This window comes from Oncorhynchus masou, chromosome 9 (genome assembly GCF_036934945.1).
Source record: "Oncorhynchus masou masou isolate Uvic2021 chromosome 9, UVic_Omas_1.1, whole genome shotgun sequence".
In the NCBI taxonomy this organism is placed as follows: domain Eukaryota; kingdom Metazoa; phylum Chordata; class Actinopteri; order Salmoniformes; family Salmonidae; genus Oncorhynchus; species Oncorhynchus masou.
In genome coordinates, this window is record NC_088220.1 from 8,983,631 (window position 1) to 9,004,908 (window position 21,278).

Consider the following 21,278-nt stretch of genomic DNA (forward strand, 5'->3'; position numbering starts at 1 on the left):
ACATACAGTCAATAATACAATAGAACAAAAGAAAACAAAAAAAGTCAGAGTGCAAATGAGGTAAGATAAGGGAGTTAAGGCAATAAATTTAAGTATGCTTGGGGTCATTGTTCATTTGGAAGACCCATTTGCGACCAAGCTTTAACTTCCTGACTGAGGTCTTGAGATGTTGCTTCAACATATCCACATCATTTTCTTTCCTCGTGATGCCATCTATGTTGTGAAGTGCACCAGTCCCTCCTGCAGCAAAGCACCCCCAAAACATGATGCTGCCATCCCCGTGCTTCACGGTTGGGATGGTGTTCTTCGGCTTGCAAGCATCACCCTTTTTCCTCCAAGCATAATGATGGTCATTATGGCAAAAAAGTTATGTTTTTGTTTCATCAGACCGGAGGACATTTCTCCAAAAAGTATGATCTTTGTCCCCATGTGCAGTTGCAAACCGTAGTCTGGCTTTTTTATGGCGGTTTTGGAGCAGTGACTTCTTCCTTGCTGATTGGCCTTTCAGGTTATGTCCATATATGACTTGTTTTACTGTGGATATAGATACTTTTGTACCTGTTTCCTCCAGCATCTTCACATGGTCCTTTGCTGTTGTTCTGGGATTGATTTGCACTTTTCGCGCCAAAGTACATTAATCTCTAGGAGACAGAATGCGTCTCCTTCCTGAGTGGTATGATAGCTGCGTGGTCCCATGGTGATTATACTTGCTTACTATTGTTTGTACAGATAAACGTGGTACCTTCAGATGTTTGGAAATTGCTCCCAAGAATGAACCAGACTTGTGGAGGTCTACAATTTATTTTCTGAGGTCTTGGCTTATTTCTTTTGATTTTCCCATGATGTCAAGCAAAGAAACACTGAGTTTGAAGGTAGGCCTTGAAATACATCTACAGGTACACCTCCAATTGACTCAAATCATGTCAATTAGCCGATCAGAAGCTTCTAAAGCCATGACATCATCTTCTGGAATTTCCACGCTGTTTAAAGGCACAGTCAACTTAGTGTATGTAAACTTCTGACCCACTGGAATTGTGATACAGTGAAATATAAGTGAAATAATCTGTGTTTAAACAATTGTTGGACAAATTACTTGTGTCATACACAAAGTAGATGTCCTAACCGACTTGCCAAAACTATAGTTTGTTAACAAGAAATTTGTGGAGTGGTTGAAAAACAAGTTTTAATGACTTCAACCTAAGTGTATGTAAACTTCTGACTTCAACTGTATCTATACATTTTTTAAAATTAATTAATTAATTCTTGTTTTCTGTTCCTCATTCTTTGTTTCGATTAAGCAAATGTGTGGAGTTTGAATGGGACATTGTTTAAAGGGATAGGTAGGATTGGGTATCTAATGGAAATGCAGTCTATTGCTTATGAAATACATCTGAATATGTATTTGAATTGAAAAAATTGTAACATGTGTAACGATGTTGATTTACATCATGACCAAACAATGTACTTCAACAGATTGGCATTCAACTTTTCATTACACTCAGATCCATACTAAAACGCTTCCAGGGAAAATGCAAGATAGATCAAACCCAAATCATCTGTCAAAGCTTGCTGACAGATGATTGTGACATTGCCAACAGCCCTGACATTGACCAGGACATCACCATTTGACTCATCACCCATCCTGACACAGTGTTTTAGTCTCAGTCTTACCTGTCACAGAACCCAATGGAACTCTCAACAGTGCTGTTCCAGAATCCTACGGAACCTTCCAGAACCCTCAGCAGTGCTGTTCCAGAACCCTACAGAACCCTCAGCAGTGCTGTTCCAGAACCCTACAGAACCCTCAGCACTGCTGTTCCAGAACCCTACAGAACCCTCAGCAGTGCTGTTCCAGAACCCTACAGAACCCTCAGCAGTGCTGTTCCAGAACCCTACGGAACCCTCAGCAGTGCAGTTCCAGAACCCCACGGAACCCTCAGCAGTGCAGTTCCGAAGCCCTAGCGAACCCTCTGCAGTGGAACTTGAAAATGATTAGAACTATCCTTTTGTACTCCTTCCTGAAGTTATGGTTGAGCACTCCGTAGATGACTGCGTTGAGGCAGCTGTTGAAATAGGCCATGAAGTAGCTGGCTGTGAAGAGCCACTCAGGGATATTCACTCCCAGTCTGGGGTTGATAGCCACCGCCAGCCCAATGAAGTTCAGCGGAGCCCAGCAGACAGCGAACAACACAAACACCACAAACATAGTCAGGAAGATACGGAAGTCGTGTGGTTTGATCTTGGGCCTCGTGTCCGGTTTCACCCGTCTCCTCACCTGTAAGACCAGGATCCAGATCCTCAGGTAGCAGTACGTGACGATACTGATGGGGAGGATGAAGTGAACCACGACCACGGTGATGGTGTACAAGGAACTAACCGACTGGGCGAAGGTACACGAGTAGACCCTCGGGTCGTACTGCAGAGACTCCATGAACCAGTTGGGCACGATGGCCAACACAGTCAGCGCCCACACCAGGATGACGTAACACACGGTGTTCTGGTTGGAGAAGAGCTTGTCGTACTTCAGATTGTGACAGATGTAGCAGTAGCGGTTGATGGCGATGCCGGTGATGTTGAAGATGGAGCCGATGACGCTCAGGCCCATCAGGAAGCCGCTGATCTGGCAGTGGATGTACCCGGCAATCCAGCCGTTGTGAAAGATGGCTGTCAGAACCAGAGGGTAAGGGTAGATCGCCACCACCAGGTCGGCCAGAGCCAAACTCACCACAAAGGCATTTCCTATGGGGCAGAGAGTGCATATGATTGGAAGGATCTTCAGAGTGTTAGGACAGTTTTTAAGGGCTTCAATTTTTAATTTGTAACAGAATTAAAACAAAAATATTGATACATTTCCACCCACAAGGTCTGTCAGAGCCAAACTCACCACACACAGGCATTTCCTATGGGGCAGAGGATACCTCAGATTAAATAGTCCGTTTTGCTCTGTTCTGTGACCATTCATTAGTAGAAGTTCAAGGTCTCCCATCCTCTTTGTAAAACCATTCAATATCACCAAAACGTAATAAATCAAATAATTATTGGAAAATAATCCGACCCTATCTAATATGTACTGGTTGCTCCAAATGAACTATAGTTCATTTTTCTAAGGGTATATCCGTAAGACCCTGTTATCATTCCTGTCTTGCCAAACCCTCATACAACTCCCATTAGTATGTACAGTACATAGGGAAAGACCAGGGGATTTGAGGATCCTTGTTAATTCTCATACTGACTTGTGTGTTAAAACTACATGATAATAATTGGAAATAGTTAATGAAGACCCCCAGGATTTCAGCATCAGCTAGTGCTTGCATGCTAGATTATTTCATTCATTGATTTAATTCACAGCATCCCATCCACGTGTGCAGTAACATAAAACATAAACATGACATTTACACGTTGTGAGTTGAATAGCCCCTGGAGTCAGACACACGATCTGACTTGAACCGGAGTCTAATGAGTTGAATTTCTTCCAGTCAGATAGTAATATCAGTGTCCTGATAGATGGGTTGGTATTCATACAAATCCACACATTCACTATTTCTCCTCTCTCTCTTTCTCCTCTCTCTCTTTCTCCTCTGTCTCTCTTCTCCTCTCTCTCTCTTTCTCCTCTCTCTCTCTTTCTCCTCTCTCTCTCTTTCTCCTCTGTCTCTCTTTCTCCTCTCTCTCTTTCTCCTCTGTCTCTCTTTCTCCTCTCTCTCTCTTTCTCCTCTGTCTCTCTTTGTCCTCTCTCTCTCTTTCTCCTCTCTCTCTTTCTCCTCTGTCTCTCTTTCTCCTCTCTCTCTTTCTCCTCTCTCTCTTTCTCCTCTTTCTCTTTCTCTCTCTCTCTCTTTCTCCTCTCTCTCTCTTTCTCCTCTGTCTCTCTTTCTCCTCTCTCTCTCTTTCTCTCTCTCTCTTTCTCTCTCTCTCTTCTCTCTTTCTCTCTCTCTCTTCTCCTCTCTCTCTCTCTCTCTCTCTCTTTCTCCTCTCTCTCTTTCTCCTCTCTCTCTTTCTCTCTCTTTCTCTCTCTCTCTCTTTCTCCTCTGTCTCTCTTTCTCCTCTCTATCTCTTTCTCCTCTGTCTCTCTTTCTCCTCTCTCTCTCTTTCTCCTCTGTCTCTCTTTCTCCTCTGTCTCTCTTTCTCCTCTCTCCTCTCTCTCTCATTCTCCTCTCTCTCTCTTTCTCCTCTCTCTCTCTCTCCTCTCTCTCTCTTTCTCCTCTCTTTCTCTCTCTCTCTCTCTCTCTCTCTCCTCTCTCTCTCTCTCTCTCTCTTTCTCCTCTCTCTCTCTTTCTCCTCTCTCTCTCTCTCCTCTCTCTCTTTCTCCTCTCTATCTTTCTCCTCTCTCTCTCTCTCTGCGAAGGCTGCCAGTGAATCTATCTCGAGAGACGATGCACGATTGTCTTTACATGATTGTCTTTGACAGAACTTTACTAATTATCAAGTAATTGCCTGTGACAAGGCCAAGCAGGAAAGGAGATGGGAGGAAGATGAGGATAAGGAGAGGGGAGGAAGAAGATGAGAGGGGAGGATGATGAGGATAAGGAGATGGGAGGAAGAGGAAGATGAGAGGGGAGGAAGATAAGGAGAGGGGAGGAAGAGGAAGATGAAAGTGGAGGAAGATGAGGATAAGGAGAGAAGAGGAAGATGAGAGGGGAGGAGGATGAGGATAAGGAGAGGGGAGGAAGAAGAAGATGAGGGGAGGAAGATGAGGATAAGTAGAGAAGAGGAAGGTGAGAGGGGAGGAGGATGAGGATAAGGAGAGGGGAGGAAGAGGAAGATGAGAGGGGAGGAAGATGAGGATAATGAGAGGGGAGGAAGATGAGGATAAGGAGAGGGGAGGAAGAGGAAGATGAGGATAAGGAGAGGGGAGGAAGAAGATGAGAGGGGAGGATGATGAGGATAAGGAGACGGGAGGAAGATGAAGATAAGGATAAGGAGAGGGGAGGAAGAGGAAGATGAGAGGGGAGGAAGATGAGGATAAGGAGAGGGGAGGAAGAGGAAGATGAGAGGGGAGGAAGATGAGGATAAGGAGAGCGGAGGAAGAGGAAGATGAGAGGGGAGGAAGAGGAAGATGAGAGGGGAGGAAGATGAGGATAAGGAGAGGGGAGGAAGATGAGGGGAGGAAGATGAGGATAAGGGGAGGAAGAGGATAAGGGGAGGAAGAGGAAGATGAGAGTGGAGAAAGATGAGGATAAGGAGAGGGGAGGAAGAGGAAGATGAGAGGGGAGGAAGATGAGCATAACGAGAGGAGAGGAAGAGAAAGATGACGGGGGAGGAAGATGAGGATAAGGAGAGGGGAGGAAGAGGAAGATGAAAGGGGAGGAAGATGAGGTTAAGGAGAGGGGAGGAAGAGGAAGATGAGAGGGGAGGAAGATGAGGATAAGGAGAGGGGAGGAAGAGAAAAATGAGAGGGGAGGAAGAGGAAGATGAGGGGAGGAAGATGAGGATAAGGAGAGGGGAGGATAAGGAATATGAGGGGAGGAAGATGAGGATAAGGAGGAGGAAGAGGAAGATGAGAGGGGAGGAAGATGAGGATAAGGAGAGGGGAGGAAGAGAAAAATGAGAGGGGAGGAATAGGAAGATGAGGGGAGGAAGATGAGGATAAGGAGAGGGGAGGAAGATGAGGGGAGGAAGATGAGGATAAGGAGAGGGGAGGAAGAGGAAGATGAGAGGGGAGGAAGATGAGGATAAGGGGTAGAACTCCCTGAAATAGCCTCCCTCTCCACTACAACTTGTCAATTCATAGTGTGTCTAGGCAGTTTGTATCTTAGGCTATGTTTACACAGGCAGCCCAATTCTTTTTATTTTCGAAAGATCTGATTGGTCAAAAGACCAATTAGTGACTAAAGAACAGCATCGGGCTGCCTGTATGAACGCAACCTTATTGTCTCGATACTTGAAAATGTCTCTCTAGAGTCGTGAGATATGCTTGTAGAAAACATGACTTTCATTGAGGTGACACCTACATAGGAGCCTGAATTTTGAAATCCTATACCCTGAATTGAAAACTGAGTTAATTAATCCCCAACGTGGACATCTACGGTGTACTCAGAGCAGCTGAGGGCTACATAGATGTTTAGCTTGGTAGGTGGATTCATGTCCCCCGGTGCAAGAAAGAGCAGGATTTTTACAGAAGTGATGGATCATCATATCTCTGCCTCGCCATAGTTCACACTGAATAGCCAACTCATCTCATTGATGCATTCATTCACAGATGTGCTGTACAGTTAAACAGCGGTCTAAGGCACTGCATTTCAGTGCTAGTTGCGACACTACAGACACTCTGGTTCAAATCCAGGCTGTATCACAACCGGGCCGTGATCGGGAGTTCCATAGGGCGGAGCACAATTGGCCCAGTGTCGTCCAGGTTTTGGCCGGTGTAGGACATCATTGTAAATAAGAATTTGTCCTTCACTCACTTGCCTAGTTAAATAAAGGTTAAATAATTCAGTAGTCATTAGGGATCGCTCACTTCAGGAAGTAAATTGAATTGTGACACGTCGTGACACGTCGTGATGGGTGACCTGCAGCTGATGATCTGGCACAGTTACGGAGTAGCACAACCAGGATGTCCTCTATGCCTGCAGTAACTGCACTGGTTTAAGGGGTCGAAACGTATTGACAACAGTGTTCCTGTCTGACAACTTGTGGCCAAAACCAGAACAAAATAATCTCTTCTTTTCAAATCAGTTGAAGAAAGGACATGTGTAACAGATGTGAAACGGCTAGCTAGTTAGCGGCGGTGCTAATAGCGTTTCAATCGGTGACGTCACTCACTTTCGAGACCTTGAAGTAGTGGTTCCCCTTGCTCTGCAAGGGCCGCGGCTTTTGTGGAGCGATGGGTAACGATGCTTCGTGGGTGACTTGTTGTTGACGTGTGCAGAGGGTCCCTGGTTTGAGCCCGGGTATGGGCGAGGGGACGGTCTAAAGTTATACTGTTACATATGAACACCCCTGACTGAATCACTGGACACTGTATCCATATAAATATAATAAACTATCTACTGTATTTGTCTTCACTTTCACAGTCCTCTCTGTTGGACATGATGCTCAGGAAAATATAACTGGATGAAGTTACACGGGAAGCTTCTGTTGTGAATGAGACACTGGGTTGAGGCCAAATTGATCAGAAAAGGAGAAGGCATGACATAATATCACCATTGCAAATGTAATTGTCCAACGACACATATAACTCAGTACTGTACTAACAACACATACCCCAGTACTGTAGTACTACTAGCACCACAGATACCCCAGTACTGTAGTACTACTAACAACACATACCCCAGTACTGCAGTACTACTAGCACCACAGATACCCCAGTACTGTAGTACTACTAACAACACATACCCCAGTACTGCAGTACTACTAGCACCACAGATACCCCAGTACTGTAGTACTACTAACAACACATACCCCAGTACTGCAGTACTACTAACAACACATACTGCAGTACTACTAACAACACAGATACCCCAGTACTGCAGTACTACTAACACAACAGATACCCCAGTACTGTAGTACTACTGCAGTACTACTAACAACACATACTGCAGTACTACTAACAACACAGATACCCCAGTACTGCAGTACTACTAACACAACAGATACCCCAGTACTGTAGTACTACTAACAACACATACTGCAGTACTACTAACAACACAGATACCCCAGTACTGCAGTACTACTAACACAACAGATACCCCAGTACTGTAGTACTACTAACAACACATACCCCAGTACTGTAGTACTACTAACAACACATACCCCAGTACTGTAGTACTACTAACAACACATACTGCAGTACTACTAACAACACAGATACCCCAGTACTGCAGTACTACTAACACAACAGATACCCCAGTACTGCAGTACTACTAACAACACATACTGTAGTACTACTAACAACACATACTGTAGTACTACTAACAACACATACTGTAGTACTACTAACAACACATACTGCAGTACTACTAACAACACAGATACCCCAGTACTGCAGTACTACTAACACAACAGATACCCCAGTACTGTAGCACTACTAACAACACATACTGTAGTACTACTAACAACACAGATACCCCAGTACTGCAGTACTACTAACAACACATACTGCAGTACTACTAACAACACAGATACCCCAGTACTGCAGTACTACTAACAACACATACTGCAGTACTACTAACAACACAGATACCCCAGTACTGCAGTACTACTAACAACACATACTGCAGTACTGTAGTACTACTAACACAACAGATACCCCAGTACTGCAGTACTACTAACACAACAGATACCCCAGTACTGCAGTACTACTAACAACACATACTGCAGTACTACTAACAACACAGATACCCCAGTACTGCAGTACTACTAACAACACAGATACCCCAGTACTGCAGTACTACTAACAACACATACTGCAGTACTACTAACAACACAGAAATAACAGACTGGGTGGCTACTTGCAATAGGTTATTACCTGCTTTCCTGAGCTTCCTGTTCCTGAAGACAGACAAGATGACCAACAGGTTCCCCAGAATGTCTACCGCAATAGTTAGGATCAGGACTGTTGCCAGTAGAGTGACCACCAACGGGTAAGGGTGCCCCTCTGTGTCCCTGCCATCCCCTTGTGAAGAAGAGTTTCTAGGGGCCACAGTATCTTCAACCATCCTCACTTCATCCTTTAACGTCAGGGACCGTATGTCCTGCATGGTCCTTGTCCGTTCAATGACGACTTGCATTGAGTTTAAGTTGTTTGTCTTTCCAGTTAGTGAATGCACCGAAGTCATTTGTTATTTTTCCGATAACTAATCTTCTCAAAGAAGAATGTTGTCCCCTTCTACTTTGATTTGAAATGGAATCATAGCAGATTTAATTGTAATGTATCATGATATTTTATAATGAGAAGAAAATATTAGAACAAATTTTTTGATATTTTAGCAAATTATTATTATTATTAAACTCTGAACAACAGCTTATTCATGGTTAGGCAAATAGTCAATCCATGTAGAGGTAATTGAATTCTCTCACATTGGCAAAATTGTGTGACAGAACCAGTTAATCTCTACAAAGTATTCATAAACCTCTTCATTCATCTGGAGTCTTTAATCCTTCATTCATCAAATGATCTTGCTGGTGCGCGCACAGCGAACTTTCCCTCACCCTTCCCACCTCGAGCGGTTTGCATCTCCACTTTCTCCCTATCAATCCGGTGGGGCGCAATAGTTATGCCTTCCGTTCCGTATCTCCGCTTTAGCGTCGGTGTTGTCTTTTCTCCTGTCACTCCTGTGCGTGAGAAAGTCTCTGCTTTCCTCGCCTTCGTTTTCAGATGATGATGATGATGATGATGATGCTGCTGATGTTGGGCTCTCCTCAGAACACGACAAGTCCACGGTGCAAATGAAGGCTATTCCCCTGCCATAGCACCCCTCCCGCGCTCAAAAAAGAAAAACCCAACAACTATGTGTGCTCAAAACCTGATTAATGACTGACTTAAAAGCTGCAGTCTAATAATATTTGAATGTCAATAAAGTGAGTATGTTCAGAGATTATATTATGGTACCTTTCCAGATACCTCTGGCTGGACAATAGGCTTCAAAAATGCATTACGTTCAATAGGCTACTTATGAGTCATCATTGTAGACACTAAAAACCTTTGTTATTACATTTTAATGACATGACTTTAAGGGCGGCACATATGATTTAGTATACAACACTAGTTTAGATAAAGTAAATTCATTCGGATTTAGATTTTGCATGAACGTAACTGTACTCCTCTCTTCCAGTCTCCGCATGGCTTTGGTGTAATTGGTTTGAGTGACTCCGTTAGCTTGCCTATAACTCCTTAAAGATGCAGTGTTTGCAGTAGCTACAAGTCATCGGTTCTATTCGGTTGACTAACTAACTCTGATTAATAACACACTCCTATCAGACATGCAGATCATGGATGGTTCACCCGGATTTCCATCTAACTTATTATCCTCGATCTGTTATCGATGTCTTGAAGATATACTGCAATCGTGTTTCTTAAAATACTGTACACCATCCAAATGATTTTAAAGAGAAAAACTGAGTGCCCAGATAATTTTATATTACATTTATACATCCAATGGTGGAAAAAATACCCAACTGTTATACCTTGAGTTAAAGTAATTCATAGAACATGAAAAAGTCACCCAGTCAAATTCTACTTGAGTAAAAGTCTTTACTTTAGATACTTAAGTATATTTTAAACCAAAGGACCAAGTTCAGGAAACGCTGCTCTACCAGAGATACTGGATATAGTGATGAGATGCTTGCCCTAACAATGATTCGCTGTCCACAGAGAGGAACGGCGAGCTGTCAAGTTCCCACCTCTTCCTCTCTTTGGATTGGTGGATACATATCTTGTTATTTGAATACTTTTTTGAATATTCGATGAGGGGTGTTGACATCAACCATCTGTACTCAATACTCTTCTTCTTCTATGATATAATGGCGGTCCGTAAACCAACATTAAAGGTGCATGGCGCCACCTACTGTGCTGGAGTGTGGTCAATCACGGTTTACAACATGTCTAAATCCTACTACCTAACTCAATACTTCTGAGAAAATAAAAAAGAGCCCTACTCCAGACACAAACCAATCACATGCTTGCTAACCAGATGTAATGACAAGTTCAATGTATAATGTCCTAAGCGCAATCGAGCCACCTCTTCCTTCCTAATCTGACCTTTGAATCTTGGTACAGCGACCTTTATCTTCTCAGGAATCAGGGGCAGTATTCTGAAGTTCGGATGACTAAGTTGCCCAAAGTAAACTGCCTGTTACTCAGGCCCAGAAGCTAGGATATGCATATAATTGTCGGTATTGGATAGAAAACACTCTGAAGTTTCTAAAACTGTTAAAATAATGTCTGTGAGTATAACAGAACTGATATGGCAGGCAAAAACCCGAGGAGAATCCATCCGTTTTGTTGAGGTCACCACCCATTGAAATGTCTGTCTATGGGAAAGTCAAAGGAAATCCTCCCAGATTGCAGTTCCTAGATGTCAACAGTTTTCAGGCTTGTTTTTTGAAAAATGAGCTAGAATGCAGATTTCTAGGTGGCTCTTATTTTGACTGTAGTCTTGTGGAGTGCGCAATTTGTTATTTATCTCTGTTAATGAACATACTATTCTCTGTCTTAAATTTGATTGTTTATTTACATATTAGGGTACCTGAAGATTGATTAGAAATGTTGTTTGACTTGTTTATTTATTGGTAACTTTTGGGATTCCTTTGTATGCATTTTGAACGAGGGGAACAGGTGGATTACTGAATCAAGCGCGCCAACTAAATGGACTTTTATGGGATATAAAGAAGGACTTTTGTTCGATAAACTACCATTTGTTATGTTGCTGGGACCCTTGGGATTGCAAACAGAGGAAGATATTCAAAGGTAAGTGATTTATTTTATCGCTATTTATGACTTTCGTGACGCCTCTGCTAGTTTGGAAAATGTTTTTAATGCTTTTGTACGCTGGGCGCTGTCCTTAGATAATCGCATGGTATGCTTTCGCCGTAAAGCCTTTTTGAAATCTGACAAAGCAGCTTGATTAACAAGAAGTTAAGCTTTGAAACGATGGAAGGCACTTGTATTTTCATGAATGTTTAATATTATGATTTTTGTATTTTTAATTTTGCGCTCTGCAATTTCACCGAATGTTGTCGAGGTGGGTCACTAGCGGGACGTTCCGCCCAAAGAGGTTTCTTTAGAGGGCATATAAATGCTGGCCCTTGGGCTCAGTGTCTCATCTCTTCTGCCACACATCTATCAAAATGGCTCTGATCTTACGTCTGCCCTCACCTCTACCCAGTGGAACATTACAGTTTTTCTCAATTTGCTGAAACACAAAAACTGTTTCCCGTAGCACGGAAAACTATACCCTTACCTCATTTCCTTAAAACACACACACGCTTCCCATAACCATAAACACTATTCACCTGTTTCAATATTCAATACTCTTTCTGCAAAGCATTACACAAATTGGCCAAATGAATCATTCACTGCCCTATTGTTACGGCTTTCTAGGTGGGAAGGAGTGTCGGACCAAAATGCGGCGTGTAGATTGCGATCCATGTTTAATAAACAAACGTAAAACACGAATCAATTACAAACACTACAAAACAAAGAACGTAACGAAAACCGAAACAGCTTATACTGGTGTAAATAAACACAGAACAAGGACATCAGGACACTAAGGACAATCACCCACCAAACACTCAAAGAATATGGCTGCCTAAATATGGTTCCCAATCAGAGACAACGATAAACACCTGCCTCTGATTGAGAACCACTTCAGACAGCCATAGACTTAACTAGAACACCCCACTAAGCTACAATCCCAATACAAACACACCACATACAAAAACCCATGCCATACCCTGGCCTGACCAAATAAATGAAGGCAAACACAAAATACTTCGACCAGGGAGTGACAGAACCCCCCCCCCAAGGTGCGGACTCCCGGACGCACACCAAAAACTATAGGGGAGGGTCCGGGTGGGCGTCTGTCCATGGTGGCGGCTCCGGCACGGGACGTGGACCCCACTCTATCAAAGTCTTAGTCCCTCCTCCTCGCGTCCTTGGATAGTCCACCCTCGCCGCCGACCATGGCCTAGTAGTCCTCACCCAGAAAGCCACTGGACTGAAGCTCAGCACTGAGAGGAAGCTCAGCACTGAGAAGAAGCTCAGCACTGAGAGGAAGCTCAGGCAGGTAGTTGGATCTGGCAGATCCTGGCTGGCTGGCGGTTCTGGCAGATCCTGGCTAACTGGCGGATCTGGAAGAGTCTGGCTGACTGGCAGATCTGGAAGAGTCTGGCTGACTGGCAGATCTGGAAGAGTCTGGCTGACTGGCAGATCTGGAAGAGTCTGGCTGACTGGAAGATCTGGAAGAGTCTGGCTGACTGGCGGATCCTGGCTGACTGGCGGAGCTGGAAGAGTCTGGCGGATCTGGAAGAGTCTGGCTGACTGGCAGATCTGAAAGAGTCTGGCTGACTGGCAGATCTGGAAGAGTCTGGCTGACTGGCGGATCCTGGCTGACTGGCGGATCTGGAAGAGTCTGGCTGACTGGCAGATCTGGAAGAGTCTGGCTGACTGGCGGATCTGGAAGAGTCTGGCTGACTGGCAGATCTGGAAGAGTCTGGCTGACTGGCGGATCTGGAAGAGTCTGGCTGACTGGCAGATCTGGAAGAGTCTGGCTGACTGGCGGATCCTGGCAGACTGACGTATCTGGACGAGTCTGGCTGACTGGCGGATCTGGAAGAGACTGGCTGACTGGCGGATCTGGAAGAGTCTGGCTGACTGGTGGATCTGGAAGAGTCTGGCTGACTGGCAGATCTGGAAGAGTCTGGCTGACTGGCGGATCCTGGCTGACTGGCGGATCTGGAAGAGTCTGGCTGACTGGCGGATCTGGAAGAGTCTGGCTGACTGGCGGATCCTGGCAGCATAAAGCTTCTGGAAATTTGGTATTTTACTGTGCATGGACTCTTCCTTACATGTTTTGCCAGTGTGACATTTCAAAGGTCAGGTTTTTGACCAAAACAGCATATACAGTAGTATTCCCTTATCCTCTAATGTAAGAGGTATTTATTACAGTAGTACTCCCTTATCCACTAATGTAAGAGGTATTTATTACAGTAGTACTCCCTTATCCACTAATGTAAGAGGTATTTATTACAGTAGTACTCCCTTATCCACTAATGTAAGAGGTATTTATTACAGTAGTACTCCCTTATCCGCTAATGTAAGAGGTATTTATTACAGTAGTATTCCCTTATCCACTAATGTAAGAGGTATTTATTACAGTAGTACTCCCTTATCCACTAATGTAAGAGGTATTTATTACAGTAGTACTCCCTTATCCACTAATGTAAGAGGTATTTATTACAGTAGTACTCCCTTATCCTCTAATGTAAGAGGTATTTATTACAGTAGTACTCCCTTATCCTCTAATGTAAGAGGTATTTATTACAGTAGTACTCCCTTATCCACTAATGTAAGAGGTATTTATTACAATAGTACTCCCTTATCCACTAATGTAAGAGGTATTTATTACAATAGTACTCCCTTATCCACTAATGTAAGAGGTATTTATTACAGTAGTACTCCCTTATCCTCTAATGTAAGAGGTATTTATTACAGTAGTACTCCCTTATCCTCTAATGTAAGAGGTATTTATTACAATAGTACTCCCTTATCCTCTAATGTAAGAGGTATTTATTACAGTAGTACTCCCTTATCCACTAATGTAAGAGGTATTTATTACAGTAGTACTCCCTTATCCGCTAATGTAAGAGGTATTTATTACAGTAGTATTCCCTTATCCACTAATGTAAGAGGTATTTATTACAGTAGTACTCCTTATCCACTAATGTAAGAGGTATTTATTACAGTAGTACTCCCTTATCCACTAATGTAAGAGGTATTTATTACAGTAGTACTCCCTTATCCTCTAATGTAAGAGGTATTTATTACAGTAGTACTCCCTTATCCTCTAATGTAAGAGGTATTTATTACAGTAGTACTCCCTTATCCACTAATGTAAGAGGTATTTATTACAATAGTACTCCCTTATCCACTAATGTAAGAGGTATTTATTACAATAGTACTCCCTTATCCACTAATGTAAGAGGTATTTATTACAGTAGTACTCCCTTATCCACTAATGTAAGAGGTATTTATTACAGTAGTACTCCTTTATCCACTAATGTACGAGGTATTTATCACAGTAGTACTCCCATATCCACTAATGTAAGAGGTATTTATTACAGTAGTACTCCCTTATCCACTAATGTAAGAGGTATTTATTACAGTAGTACTCCCTTATCCACTAATGTAATATGTATTTATTTCTGTAGTACTCCCTTATCCTCTAATGTAAGAGGTATTTATTACAGTAGTACTCCCTTATCCACTAATGTAAGAGGTATTTATTACAGTAGTACTCCTTTATCCACTAATGTACGAGGTATTTATCACAGTAGTACTCCCTTATCCTCTAATGTAAGAGGTATTTATTACAGTAGTACTCCCTTATCCACTAATGTAAGAGGTATTTATTACAGTAGTACTCCTTTATCCACTAATGTAAGAGGTATTTATTACAGTAGTACTCCCTTATCCACTAATGTAAGAGGTATTTATTACAGTAGTACTCCTTTATCCACTAATGTAAGGGTATTTATCACAGTAGTACTCCCTTATCCACTAATGTAAGAGGTATTTATTACAGTAGTACTCCCTTACCCACTAATGTAAGAGGTATTTATTACAGTAGTACTCCCTTATCCACTAATGTAATATGTATTTATTACAGTAGTACTCCCTTATCCTCTAATGTAAGAGGTATTTATTACAGTAGTCCTTATCCACTAATGTAATATGTATTTATTACAGTAGTACTCCCTTATCCACTAATGTAAGAGGTATTTATTACAGTAGTACTCCCTTATCCACTAATGTAATATGTATTTATTACAGTAGTACTCCCTTATCCTCTAATGTAAGAGGTATTTATTACAGTAGTACTCCCTTATCCACTAATGTAATATGTATTTATTACAGTAGTACTCCCTTATCCTCTAATGTAATATGTATTTATTACAGTAGTACTCCCTTATCCACTAATGTAAGAGGTATTTATTACAGTAGTAGTCCCTTATCCACTAATGTAAGAGGTATTTATTACAGTAGTACTCCCTTATCCACTAATGTAAGAGGTATTTATTACAGTAGTACTCCCTTATCCTCTAATGTAATATGTATTTATTACAATAGTACTCCCTTATCCACTAATGTAAGAGGTATTTATTACAGTAGTATTCCCTTATCCACTAATGAAAGAGGTATTTATTACAGTAGTACTCCCTTATCCACTAATGTAAGAGGTATTTATTACAGTAGTATTCCCTTATCCACTAATGTAAGAGGTATTTATTACAGTAGTACTCCCTTATCCACTAATGTAAGAGGTATTTATTACAGTAGTACTTATCCACCTTATCCACTAATGTAAGAGGTATTTATTACAGTAGTACTCCCTTATCCACTAATGTAAGAGGTATTTATTACAGTAGTACTCCCTTATCCACTAATGTAAGAGGTATTTATTACAGTAGTACTCCCTTATCCACTAATGTAAGAGGTATTTATTACAGTAGTACTCCCTTATCCACTAATGTAAGAGGTATTTATTACAGTAGTACTCCCTTATCCACTAATGTAAGAGGTATTTATTACAGTAGTACTCCCTTATCCACTAATGTAAGAGGTATTTATTACAGTAGTACTCCCTTATCCACTAATGTAAGAGGTATTTATTACAGTAGTACTCCCTTATCCACTAATGTAAGAGGTATTTATTACAGTAGTACTCCCTTATCCACTAATGTAAGAGGTATTTATTACAGTAGTACTCCCTTATCCACTAATGTAAGAGGTATTTATTACAGTAGTACTCCCTTATCCACTAATGTAAGAGGTATTTATTACAGTAGTATCCCCTTATCCACTAATGTAAGAGGTATTTATTACAGTAGTACTCCCTTATCCACTAATGTAAGAGGTATTTATTACAGTAGTACTCCCTTATCCACTAATGTAAGAGGTATTTATTACAGTAGTACTCCCTTATCCTCTAATGTAAGAGGTATTTATTACAGTAGTACTCCCTTATCCTCTAATGTAAGAGGTATTTATTACAGTAGTACTCCCTTATCCACTAATGTAAGAGGTATTTATTACAATAGTACTCCCTTATCCACTAATGTAAGAGGTATTTATTACAATAGTAGTCCCTTATCCACTAATGTAAGAGGTATTTATTACAGTAGTACTCCCTTATCCACTAATGTAAGAGGTATTTATTACAATAGTACTCCCTTATCCACTAATGTAAGAGGTATTTATTACAATAGTACTCCCTTATCCACTAATGTAAGAGGTATTTATTACAGTAGTACTCCCTTATCCACTAATGTAATATGTATTTATTACAGTAGTACTCCCTTATCCACTAATGTAAGAGGTATTTATTACAGTAGTACTCCCTTATCCACTAATGTAATATGTATTTATTACAGTAGTACTCCCTTATCCTCTAATGTAAGAGGTATTTATTACAGTAGTACTCCCTTATCCACTAATGTAATATGTATTTATTACAATAGTACTCCCTTATCCACTAATGTAATATGTATTTATTACAGTAGTACTCCCTTATCCACTAATGTAATATGTATTTATTACAGTAGTACTCCCTTATCCACTAATGTAAGAGGTATTTATTACAATAGTAGTCCCTTATCCACTAATGTAAGAGGTATTTATTACAGTAGTACTCCCTTATCCACTAATGTAAGAGGTATTTATTACAATAGTACTCCCTTATCCACTAATGTAAGAGGTATTTATTACAATAGTACTCCCTTATCCACTAATGTAAGAGGTATTTATTACAGTAGTACTCCCTTATCCACTAATGTAATATGTATTTATTACAGTAGTACTCCCTTATCCTCTAATGTAAGAGGTATTTATTACAGTAGTACTCCCTTATCCACTAATGTAATATGTATTTATTACAATAGTACTCCCTTATCCACTAATGTAATATGTATTTATTACAGTAGTACTCCCTTATCCACTAATGTAATATGTATTTATTACAGTAGTACTCCCTTATCCACTAATGTAAGAGGTATTTATTACAGTAGTATTCCCTTATCCACTAATGTAAGAGGTATTTATTACAGTAGTACTCCCTTATCCACTAATGTAAGAGGTATTTATTACAGTAGTACTCCTTATCCACTAATGTAAGAGTTATTTATTACAGTAGTACTCCCTTATCCACTAATGTAAGGTATTTATTACAGTAGTACTCCCTTATCCACTAATGTAAGAGGTATTTATTACAGTAGTACTCCCTTATCCACTAATGTAAGAGGTATTTATTACAATAGTACTCCCTTATCCACTAATGTAAGAGGTATTTATTACAGTAGTACTCCCTTATCCACTAATGTAAGAGGTATTTATTACAGTAGTACTCCCTTATCCTCTAATGTAAGAGGTATTTATTACAGTAGTACTCCTTATCCTCTAATAAGAGGTATTTATTACAGTAGTACTCCCTTATCCACTAATGTAAGAGGTATTTATTACAGTAGTACTCCCTTATCCACTAATGTAAGAGGTATTTATTACAGTAGTACTCCCTTATCCACTAATGTAAGAGGTATTTATTACAGTAGTACTCCTTATCCACTAATGTAAGAGGTATTTATTACAGTAGTACTCCTTTATCCACTAATGTAAGAGGTATTTATTACAGTAGTACTCCCTTATCCACTAATGTAAGAGGTATTTATTACAGTAGTACTCCCTTATCCACTAATGTAAGAGGTATTTATTACAGTAGTACTAATGTAAGAGGTATTTATTACCTTATCCACTAATGTAAGAGGTATTTATTACAATAGTACTCCCTTATCCACTAATGTAAGAGGTATTTATTACAGTAGTACTCCCTTATCCACTAATGTAAGAGGTATTTATTACAGTAGTACTCCCTTATCCACTAACGTAAGAGGTATTTATTACAGTAGTACTCCCTTATCCACTAATGTAAGAGGTATTTATTACAGTAGTACTCCCTTATCCTCTAATGTAAGAGGTATTTATTACAGTAGTACTCCCTTATCCTCTAATGTAAGAGGTATTTATTACAGTAGTACTCCCTTATCCTCTAATGTAATATGTATTTATTACAATAGTACTCCCTTATCCACTAATGTAAGAGGTATTTATTACAGTAGTACTCCCTTATCCTCTAATGTAAGAGGTATTTATTACAGTAGTACTCCCTTATCCTCTAATGTAAGAGGTATTTATTACAGTAGTACTCCCTTATCCACTAATGTAAGAGGTATTTATTACAGTAGTACTCCCTTATCCACTAATGTAAGAGGTATTTATTACAGTAGTACTCCCTTATCCACTAATGTAAGAGGCATTTATTACAGTAGTACTCCCTTATCCACTAATGTAAGAGGTATTTATTACAGTAGTACTCCCTTATCCACTAATGTAAGAGGTATTTATTACAGTAGTACTCCCTTATCCACTAATGTAAGAGGTATTTATTACAGTAGTACTCCCTTATCCACTAATGTAAGAGGTATTTATTACAGTAGTACTCCCTTATCCACTAATGTAAGAGGTATTTATTACAGTAGTACTCCCTTATCCTCTAATGTAAGAGGTATTTATTACAGTAGTACTCCCTTATCCTCTAATGTAAGAGGTATTTATTACAGTAGTACTCCCTTATCCTCTAATGTAAGAGGTATTTATTACAGTAGTACTCCCTTATCCTCTAATGTAAGAGGTATTTATTACAATAGTACTCCCTTATCCTCTAATGTAAGAGGTATTTATTACAGTAGTACTCCCTTATCCACTAATGTAAGAGGTATTTATTACAGTAGTACTCCCTTATCCACTAATGTAAGAGGTATTTATTACAGTAGTACTCCCTTATCCACTAATGTAAGAGGTATTTATTACAGTAGTACTTATCCCTAATTATCCACTATCCACTAATGTAAGAGGTATTTATTACAGTAGTACTCCCTTATCCTCTAATGTAAGAGGTATTTATTACAGTAGTACTCCCTTATCCACTAATGTAAGAGGTATTTATTACAGTAGTACTCCCTTATCCTCTAATGTAAGAGGTATTTATTACAGTAGTACTCCCTTATCCACTAATGTAAGAGGTATTTATTACAGTAGTACTCCCTTATCCACTAATGTAAGAGGTATTTATTACAGTAGTACTCCCTTATCCTCTAATGTAAGAGGTATTTATTACAGTAGTACTCCCTTATCCACTAATGTAAGAGGTATTTATTACAGTAGTACTCCCTTATCCTCTAATGTAAGAGGTATTTATTACAGTAGTACTCCCTTATCCACTAATGTAAGAGGTATTTATTACAGTAGTACTCCCTTATCCACTAATGTAAGAGGTATTTATTACAGTAGTACCATATCCACTAATGTAAGAGGTATTTATTACAGTAGTACTCCCTTATCCTCTAATGTAAGAGGTATTTATTACAGTAGTACTCCCTTATCCACTAATGTAAGAGGTTTTTATTACAGTAGTATTACCTTATCCACTAATGTAAGAGGTTTTTATTACAGTAGTATTACCTTATCCACTAATGTAAGAGGTATTTATTACAGTAGTACTCCCTTATCCACTAATGTAAGAGGTATTTATTACAGTAGTACTCCCTTATCCACTAATGTAAGAGGTATTTATTACATAGTACTCCCTTATCCACTAATGTAAGAGGTTTTATTACAGTAGTACTCCTTATCCTCTAATGTAAGAGGTATTTATTACAGTAGTACTCCTTATCCACTAATGAAGTATTTATTACAGTAGTACCTTATCCACTAATGTAGTATTTATTACCCTTATCCACTAATGTAAGAGGTATTTATTACAGTAGTACTCCCTTATCCACTAATGTAAGAGGTATTTATTACAGTAGTACTCCCTTACCCTCTAATGTAAGAGGTATTTATTACAGTAGTACTCCCTTACCCTCTAATGTAAGAGGTATTTATTACAGTAGTACTCCCTTACCCTCTAATGTAAGAGGTATTTATTACAGTAGTACTCCCTTATCCACTAATGTAAGAGGTATTTATTACAGTAGTACTCCCTTATCCACTAATGTAAGAGGTATTTATTACAGTAGTACTCCCTTACCCTCTAATGTAAGAGGTATTTATTACAGTAGTACTCCCTTACCCTCTAATGTAAGAGGTATTTATTACAGTAGTACTCCCTTATCCACTAATGTAAGAGGTATTTATTACAGTAGTAGTCCCTTATCCTCTAATGTAAGAGGTATTTATTACAGTAGTACTCCCTTATCCTCTAATGTAATATGTATTTATTACAGTAGTACTCCCTTATCCACTAATGTAAGAGGTATTTATTACAGTAGTACTCCCTTATCCTCTAATGTAAGAGGTATTTATTACAGTAGTGTTTTGAAGTTCTCTCACCAGGGTGTTCCTGAAAGGGTTATCTGGATAGTCAGTTCTGTGATTTTACAAAATTCCAAATAATTGATCTGAAAACCTATTCTAAACATTTTGGTAGCAGTGTTTTGAATGAATCCCTCCAGTATGTAACAAACAGTCATGTCGTCTGTATTTTTGACAGCTGGTGTGTGTTTGAGGACAAAGT

The 21,278-nt window shown here is 40.0% G+C and overlaps 1 protein-coding gene across 1 annotated transcript; it reads right to left on the minus strand.

Annotated features, from left to right (window-relative positions):
- Positions 1 to 1,936: 1,936 nt before the first annotated feature.
- On the minus strand, positions 1,937 to 8,651 carry mtnr1al (melatonin receptor type 1A like). The gene is made up of 2 exons (XM_064973007.1): positions 8,462 to 8,651; positions 1,937 to 2,739 (listed from the first exon to the last, which is right to left on the minus strand). The coding sequence occupies exons 1-2, from the start codon at positions 8,649 to 8,651 to the stop codon at positions 1,937 to 1,939; spliced, it is 993 nt and encodes a 330-aa protein (XP_064829079.1).
- Positions 8,652 to 21,278: the final 12,627 nt, after the last annotated feature.